Raw genomic sequence first — 9,798 nt, 5'->3', positions numbered from 1 at the left:
GACAGACAGAGATCACAAGTGGGCAGAGAGGCAAGCAGAGAGAGAGGAAGAAGCAGGCTCCCCGCTGAGCAGAGAGCCCGATGCAGGGCTCCATCCCAGGACCCTGGAATCATGACCTGAGCCAAAGGCAGTGGCTTTAATCCACTGAGCCAACCAGGCGCCCCAAAGAACTTTCCATTCTTTTACGTCTTGGGATCCTCAGGACTGAATTTAAAGACACTGGCATTCAGAAACTGATCATATACCAACATGACTAATAATAAGTGGAATTAGGATAATGATCCTCTTTCTCTGAAATAATAAAAACAAGCACTAGGAAGATAAACTCATTTGCTTAAGGTCACAAACCTAATTAGTTTTGAACAAATAACAGCACCACAATGATTTATGATAGTTGAATAATTACTTCAACCTGAATTCTAGTTTTCAATAAACTTTTAATTTAATAAAAATAAACTTAAGTTATCTAAGACATATCAGAATAATAAGCTACCCCAAAAGGTAAATATTTTACAAAATGATGAAGAATAATTTTGTTGTATGGGGTTTTTGTTTTTTGTTGTTTTTCTAAAACAGTAGAGAGACTCTGAGTTCATCATTCAATGTGAATGAATGAATTCTCTTTTGAAGTTTGCCTGGCAAGCTTCCAGGAAATCAAGAGGTCACATGTCTGAGGAGGACCACTTTCATTGTCCTGATGCTACAAAGCCCCAGTCTCTGAAACAGAGTGAAAGTCCAAGTACCTACTTTCTATGCAAATTATTCCTGTTTACTACTTATATGAACTGCTCTTATGCAATAGGCCTACTTCTCATTTAGAACCAAGACCAGAAGATTTTGCTTATTTTCATCCTAAAAGTACAAGTTTGGAGTCAGGACACAAGCCCACCCTAGCACACACACACACACACACACAAACACGCACATTTCCAGCCTGAGCGTAAAGCACACTCCTTTCCTGATTTATTATGCCCTTCTTTCCCTTTTTCCTTCTCTCTCACCTCTTCTCTTTTCATAGTTGGATTCAGAATTAGGGTTGGCGATGAGGCAGAAGCTTGGTGGACATAGGGAAGAGATTACCGTAGAGGGTACAAGCAAGTTTACAGAAAGTTGAACCAAAAAAAGACCAGCGATGAAGAGTTATCTAATAGCACTGAATTTCTTGCTTACCCACCTCAAGCATAATTTTAAGTGACTACAAGCCTATCCAAATTCCCTCACTGTAAACCACTGTGTATCAGCAAGGACATTAGTGAAGTCCATTATTTCACATTGCTTCTAGGGTTGCGATTCTAAAACAAATGAGTGTGAAAACTAGATGTTCTTTCTTCTATCTGATACCAGTATTACAAATGTGATCTGTAACTGGTACAATATTACTGGTCCCAATATGTCTGGATCAATACACAGATCAGAGGATCTTTGCTTCTGGGAAGTGTATAGCCCAATGCTGCCCCTAGCATCATCTAGGAGAGTGGATGAATGACAAAAAGCATACTTAGTTAAGGCAGAGTGGCATGGATGCCCTGGGAACTAGATGAACTGAATTCTAGATTAGGGGGAATCTTCCCATGGCAAGATATCGCCACCAATTGTCCTCTTGTTGGGAGGAAGTGGTTGGAGGTTTCTAGTTGAGGACTAGAGGAAAATGAAATCAGCAAGGATTTGGGCAGGCAGATGGATTGAATGGAAACTTGAAGTACCCAAAATGTAGCCAGTTTCCCACCCTTCAAAGGACTCTTGCTGAATTCTGGAATTGCATGTGAGAGACTGGGGAACCAAAGGCTTTGAAAGGCAGAGTAACATTTGCCTTCATCTCTTAGAACTCTTGTACATCCCCAATAGGAGGATAACTTAGTACTACTGCATAGGAAGTCTCTAGTATCTAGTAAACAAATGCATACCATGACCTAGCAATCCTACTCCAGGGTATTTACCTGAAGAACAAACTATAGACTGCCCCTCCTCTGCAAAAATTTGTAAAAGAATATTTACAATGATTTATGGGATGGCAGTCAGTTAAGCGTCCAACTCTTGCTTTCTGCTTATGTCATTATCTCAGGACCGTGAGATTGAGTTCTGAGATGAGCTCCCTGCTGGGCAGGGAGCCTCAAGTCTCCCTCTCCCTTGCCCCTCCCCCCACCAGGCTCACACACTCTTTCCTTCCCTCAAAAAAAAAAAAAAGTAACAGCCAAAATAGAGGGGAAACCCTATTAGAATTGATGAGTAGTGGTATATTTATACACAGTAATAGCAAATAAAAAGAACAAATTACCACTCTTGACACCAACCTAAGTGAATCTCACAGACAAAAAACTGAGGAAAGTAAACCAAGGAATAATGTATACTGCATGATACCACTTATATGTAGTTCAAAAGTGAACAAAACAAATCCAGGATTATATAGGCCAGACAAGTTGTTAGCTTTGGGGTGGTAGCCACTGGAAGGCGCATAAGGAAACTTGTAGGGGTGCCAGTAACTTTCTATTTCACTCTGAAGGCACTTCCTTGGCCATATATCCATATTAAAAATTCATCAAGCTGTACACTTATATGAATCTTCAATAAAATGTACCCCAAAAACCTCACATAGAATCATTTATTGTTAGAACTAGGAAGAAGCTTAGTGATCACCATGGCCAACTCCTATTTTACACATGAGGAAACCAAGACTCGAAAAACTTAAATTGTAAATGTCCGAGAGCTAATGTATTCATTTGTTCAACAGGTAATTAATGGGTGCTTACTCTTTGCCGCGACAGGATTAAGATATTTAAACAAGACAGATACATGACCCGCTTTCATAAAGCCTCTGACTTAGCTGCAGAAACAGAATTTAAACAGATTACCTAAAAAAAATAAGTATATAATTGCATACTGTGATCGATGTTGTGAAGGACTGACACCAGGTGCTTTTAATGATTGCATCTGGAGCCGGAACACAGCTCACTTGGCTAATGGGTTAGTCCTCTCTTGACCCTGACAACATTGCCTTTTTCCCTAATCTGAGCTTTTTCAAAACGAGGAACAAATTATACATCTACATGAATTTATCTCTCCAGATTTAAAGGGCAACCTTTAATAGCAAAGCATAAGCAAAACAATAAATAAACTTAAAGGGATGATTTTCTCCCGATTGCAAAAAAAAAACCAAACAAAAACAAAACAAAAAAAATAACCAATTTCATCCGATGAGGCACTGCCAAAATTATTGGACTTAAAATTTGTTTTCTGTTTGTTAAATTTCAGTTCTTTAGATTCATCAGATTTATGGCCTGGCAATGGTCTCTAAATCACTTTCCCTTAGCAGAACAGCCTCTGCTGCCTGTTTATTTGATATTTATCTGAAGCCAGTGGTTATAAATTAGCCAACTTAAAAAACAGAACTGAGATAAATCAATCTCAAGACAACCAAGATATCCATAATAAAATTAAAGTACACAACACATCTGATAGCTTAACCAACTCACGGTCTATTACTTTGATGATCTGTTTTGAAAGGGGCCAGCCACTGCCCAGTATCTGGCTGGAGCAGATTGTCTCTGCAGAAAGACTGGTCCAATTTTCCTGCAACGAAGCAGAAGTCATGAGAAACCTCAGTTTTCTTGATAAGAAATAACCATAATGCCACTGTGTTCAGCTTAGTTTCCTGAGAAGTGGACCCTGAAACAAAGATGTGGGTGAACATACTTCATCACGGAGCTCACCTTAGGAAGCACCAGTGGGAAGGAAGATGGCGAAGCGAGAGAGAGAAGGCACGGGCCATGCACACCTGGGACTCATCAGGCTGGCAACTGCTAGAAGACTGCATGCTGTGCCTCGGAGTGGGCCCACCTGAGGGGCCATGGGGCTGGGACGCGGAGGCGCCAGCTCCCATCTATCATCCTTATAGGGCTTCTCCTGGGGCCATGGCCCCCTGGGTGCTTCCAGCTGTCCCTTGCATGGGCTGAACACACAGCCATAGCCAGAAAAATCCCAGAGGCAGAAAGTGGCAGCTATTTGCAGTAAGAAGCCATCTGTGCACAGAAAAAGGGCTAATGCTGAGAGCGTGGAGATGGCCACCAACAGAGCCAGAGTATCTTAATGAAAGGAGCACGCAAGAACGTCGATGCTTACACACTACTGTGAACCGTATAAGAAATGCACTGCTTAATTGGTTAAGTAGAAATCAGGTAGGAACCTGCTGTACAATAAACAGTATCTTTCTCTAAAAACTGAAAAGCACTACAGGAATAAATCTATTTTTTTCTTCACTTATTACTTAGACTGTGGGACATCTGTGGCCTAAGTCTAATGATTAAAGGAATTATTTCTCTCAATGGGAAGATCACTCTGGTTCTTCACAAGCTGCCAGAGTCTTCCTGTTCGGCTTTAGTGGAATAAGCCAAAAGTGGCCAGGTATAGCATTAGGGAATTTAGAGAGATGATAGATAGATAGATGATAGAACAGCAGATATGAGATAAACTATATATACATAAAATACATATCTCTTAATATTTTTTTATTTAATGAAAGAAAAAGAACCTAAATGAAACTAAAGGTACTGTTAACTTTAAATAAATCTTTCTTTAGCATAATGTATTATTTTTCTAATACATTCCTCTCAGGTTAAGAAAAGGACTTATGAAATCAATTAAGAATTTTGCATCATTGAATTTTTTAACTAGATCATTCAACTTAAGATCATATCAATTCTCTTTTCTGACAGATGAAGTCATGAGCACGGTATCATTTCCTTTGTCCCACTTCATGAACCACTAACCCTTGACTTTTCCTCCTTCCTTTTTTTTTTTTTTTTTTTTTTTTTTAAATTTGCCTTTATTCTCCAGTGAGTGTTGGCTGGGAATAACAAGCTTACTTCATACTTTCCTTTTCAGAGCTACTTTGTAACTTTGTAGACTTTTCTCTCTTCTGATAGAGTATTGATTGTTGCTATGAAGTAGTCCACACAAGCCTGAAGTTTTTACCTCTGTAAATGGCTTGCTCTCAGCCTAGGAATTTCTAGGATATTTCTCTTATTCCAGAAGTATTGGTATTGAACACTTTGTATCCATTTTCTAGAACACCTTCAGGGAATTTTTCAATATGAGTTTATCTTTTCCTTTCTTCATGTCTGTACAATAATGCTGTCACTGCCATGTGGGAAGAGCACCTTCTCCAACTTTGCCTTTTTCTTCCTATGAGTCATTTCCACTACACGGTAGTCAACAGACAAACAATAACATCACCCACCACATTCATCTTTCTCAACACCTGGGTCAGGATTCCATGGACTTTGCATGTAGCTCTGAGGAGGAAAGATAAGTGAACTTGCCATGCTCTGTTGTGATCTTCTATTTCGTTCCCTCTGCGGTTTTCCTTTCCTTCCTTAGCTACCACTTTCTGACATTCATGGCATTGAGCTATTTCTATTGATGATAATCTTTCTGGCCCTTTACTATTTTTGTGACATTTCTTACTAGGACGCAGTTTTATTCTTCCATCTTAACATAAAGATGCCCAGAATTTATATTTCCTAGGCTCCTTTAGCTAATTCATATGCTCTCAAAGTTCAAGATCAGTGATTCATGTATTTCTCTGCCAAATACTACTTGCTATTCATCCCTTAGGATATACTTATCCTTCTGAGACTCAGTGTGACTTTATCTGCAAAAGAATAAGATCTTCCCAGATGCAACATATTTTGAGGTTGTAACAATGAGAAAAATGAGTTAATGTGCAGTAATATATTTCAGAAAACTTTTTCACGCTCAAAAGAAAAGATGTTATTATTGTGGTTTCCAAAATCTCCTCACATGAACTAAAGACTTTACTCAAGGGTTTAGTCTTTTTCACCTGTTTGGGTACTGTAGTAACTAAACTAGTTACCAGATTTCTCAGAACTTTTTATTCTCTATTGTATCTTATTGGAATAGCCAATAGCGGATAAGTTGAAAACTCTCTTTTCTAATTTTTTTGTAAGACCTTAAAACCTTGAAAATAGTTATTCATTCCAGATTGGAATAAATAACATGGTTGTTTTTAAATGGTTGATTCATATATATATATATATATATATGTATATATATATATATATATATATATATATATATATATTTTTTTTGGTAACCTGAAATCCCACCATAAGGGAAGACGAAGCAGCTAAAAAAGAGAGTTGGGGGCAGGCTAGGGGGGAGATGAAGCCCAGAAGGCAGGAAGTTGTTTTGTATCAATTTACAATACTGTCCATACCGGATAGATTATTACAGAAAAGCAAAGTAATATAAAAGGATTTCTCTCTTTGGTCTACTCCAGGGCCAGGCAAAGTAAGAGATGAACAGCTGAACACACAGAGCTGGGATGCCCATGTCTGCTTTGCAATGTAGTAAATCAGGAAGCTAAAAGACATTAAATACATACATAAATATTCCTATGAATTCCAAAAACCAAAAGCTGTGTGCTGGTTTATGATAATAGCCAACTGGTAACCCATCTTAATCCTATGACACATGAAGCTCGATAGGCCCCGTTCAAGGCCAATAACTTTATACTGAGAGAGGTTAGCAAGAGTTTGACAGATGGATTTATTTTTACGGCTGAACTTCCTTAGGATTCTGCCAATATGGCCCCAACCTACTGGGGGCAGGTGTCACTCAACTTTCTTTTCTTCTTTCAAGAATTTCTCAATCTCTGTGTTCCCTGCTGTAGATGTTCCATCTCGCAAAGATCAAGAAAGACGCTCCACATTCTAGATCCACTCACCTTTACTTCCTGAGATCAAAAGGCCACTTTGTAGCACGTGTCCTTTCCCTTTCCAGCCTCAGACACTGCCATCCCACAGGCTCACAGTACAGGCCCAGGGAAGAAACACTCTCAGGATCATGATATCTAGGGGTTTGGAAAACTTGGGGTGCCTCATGGTGCCAAAAGAATGTAAGATACATGTATGAAATGAGCCACACAGTGGGGTATAGAAGTGACAACATATTTCAAAGCTGGATATATTTTATTTACAAATAATGTTTAGATACCGAAGTTAATCAAATGTTCTCAAAGATCCTCAATGAATTAGCACAGACACACCAGAGAAGAAAGATAGTGCATTTATGTATTTTCGCCATATGATATGACAGCAAGGTCCAGGACTATTTATAACCAGACAGCTTAGTACGCATGGTGCTAGATCACTTGCAGACTACAAGCATTGGGTTTACTTTTCATAGTAAATCCTTATGAATAATTTACCTTACTAATTATTCATTATCTACAGACTGTGCAATCATACCATATCAATTATATGACTTCAGATCAACTTAAACTCATTCTTCGATTATCATGAGCTCTGCTAAAAAAATATTTACAAATAAATCACACTTAAATTTTAACTCCCTCTGCTCCCTCTCATAGCCTTTCTTCCTGTGATTTTTTTTCCAGCTGTGCATCATGTGAGATAATCTAAGAAAACTGATAGGTGAGTGCTTCCATTTATCTACTATAATCAATAGTATCCATTGTGGAAAGCATAACATACTGGAATTCTAGAAGTATATCTTAATATCAGTCGTACCATATATGCTGATCCTGGCTTTTAAAAAAAAAAAAACTATCAAATGTAGACATTAATATTCTGAAGCCGCAGGGTTTTTACTAAAGGCCAAATTCTTTCTCTGTCTTCAGTAGCACCAACTCAATGACTGTGGTGAAACCCAGACTGTGGGATTGTAATGACTCTAGAAAGATATGCATTATTTCACGCGAGTGGAGCCAAGATCATACCATTGCTATAATAATGGCTTTTTTCATATGCACATATATCTCCATAACAGCATTGTCCAAAACACGGTTACTTTATTGTTCCCACTCTATCTTCATGCTTCAGAGAATTAAAAATTGGTTTTTCCTATGTTCAGTGTTATTTAGTCCTGATATGTATGATTTTCATGACTTTGAAAATATAATTTTAATTTGTGGGTGGGAAAAGAGAAGCTCCTATTAGAAAGGTACTAATGCGACGACATAACCTGATGATAACATAGTGTTTGTAAATGGAATCTATGGTTCCGGTTGCTCTTCATGGGGCTTCGAAAAAACAGTCATTGGCAACTCATGCATCTAGATCTATCACTTGTCTTATTTTAATTTTAGATGGAAAAAGAAATCCCTATTTCCAAAGGATTTCTGCACAGAGAGTAAAGACCAGCTATCAAACCATGGAGAGAACGGAGACCAAAAAAACAAACGAACAAACAAACAAACAAAAAAAACCTGAGTCCTTTAAAAGTTAAACCCCTCCTTTCTAAAAAGTAATATAAATAATGCCTTGTAAGATCCTGAGAGACTGAGTCTTAGAATTTGCCTTGGCTCCATTTGATCTTGGACCTGAACCCAGTGAAGCCTTCAATTCCATATTTGAAGTTGACAAACCCCATTCCTTCACCTTTCCAGCATGTCTTTTTAAAATACAAAGAACACAGTACCATACTCAGTATCTCAGCGAAAAGGGTCGCTGTTTAAACTCACAGAATGGTACGTAAAAAGCAAAAGTAAACAAGCAACACAGAATCTGGGCGCGGGGGACCTTAAAAATAAATGGTGCTGCAAAACTACTTCTGCAATTACAGTGTCCTGTTTGGGCCCACTCCATTTCAGAGGCACTGCATTAATATAAACAGAATCATCTAACGCATTTTTCAAAACAGTGCATCTCAGCCAAGGGCTAGCGCGAATTCATCCTACTTCTAGGTGCCGATGACACTTTGGTTTGCTTTACTGGCAACATTTTGGCAACGCATCCTATACTAAGAGGAAGGCCGAAACCAAGCAGGTGACAAGAGCCAAATCGATGGTGTTACTTCTTTTCGTGCTTCTTGGTTAATTCCCCGACGCCCAGCTGGAGGCTGCCCCGGCTGTCACGGGCTCTGTCCCCCCTCTGCCGGCTCTCCTGGGAGACTTGCTGCACGGCCTGCAAGATGGCATTCTGCACAATCTGTTTGCTGGCTTTCTGCAGCTTCACCTCTTCTGGCTCGCTTCCAGGTTTCTCACCTAGCCGGAAATAGGAAAGGAGGGGGTTGGAGAACAAAATCAATTTCAGCAACGGTTACAGGAAGGAGCAGGGAGGCAAGGTGAGACCCTCAGAAGGTGCTAGAGTGGCCGCGTTAATTGTGAGGAGCCCTGCTCCTGTCATACTGCTCCTGGTTCCCTCTCCATTTGTTTGCCTCAGTCGGGTGTCCACTGTACATTCTCGCCACCTCAGGATCCTCTGCAGCCAGCAGGTGTCATGAGAATACAGTCCTGGCCCATAAGGACCTCCGGGAAGGTTCTGGAAAGAGACAGATTCGTGCCCCTTTTGGCCTTTGACACTTACCCCTTCTTCTGAGGCAGGATGCAGACCTAATGTTTTTAAGCATGGAGATGGATTCAACATTCTGCCATGGTTAGGGAGAAAGCAAGAATCCAGTTCTGAAAGCATCATTCAGCATCCACACCAGCCCCAGACCATGTACTTCTGGACTTCTTTGTGCGTGAGATAAATAAACTCCTTGTTGTTGAATCTGCCACTAGTAGTCATGTTACTTTTATGTAATATATGCCTAAGAGATTTCATTTCACTGGGGTTGGAGAGTAGATTGCTACTGAATCTGTATTAGGCTCAACCCTGCTCCTATAACATCCCAAGGAATGAAACCATTTGTTCATCAGAATCTGTCCTCCATGATCTAGAACAGGGTTGGCAAACTTTTCAATAGGATCAGATAGGAACTGTTTTATACTTGGGGACCATGTGATCTCTGTGGATCATGACAACTACTCAGCTCTTC

General features: G+C 39.5%; 1 protein-coding gene across 1 annotated transcript in view; it reads right to left on the bottom strand.

The window, feature by feature from the left end:
* Positions 1-6,980: 6,980 nt before the first annotated feature.
* Positions 6,981-9,798, bottom strand: part of AKAIN1 (A-kinase anchor inhibitor 1) — a 48,106-nt gene continuing 45,288 nt past the window's right edge. The window contains exon 2 of the mRNA XM_004742763.3: positions 6,981-9,022. Within this exon, the coding sequence (XP_004742820.1) occupies positions 8,829-9,022 (194 nt within the window). The 3' untranslated portion in view covers positions 6,981-8,828. The remainder of the gene's footprint in view (positions 9,023-9,798) is intronic.

Source organism: Mustela putorius, unplaced genomic scaffold, assembly GCF_011764305.1.
Source record: "Mustela putorius furo isolate JIRA1106 unplaced genomic scaffold, ASM1176430v1.1 tig00003858_pilon_pilon_pilon, whole genome shotgun sequence".
NCBI lineage: Eukaryota > Metazoa > Chordata > Mammalia > Carnivora > Mustelidae > Mustela > Mustela putorius.
Note: the sequence above shows the minus strand (reverse complement) of the source record. Positions and strands in the feature narration are given on the sequence as shown.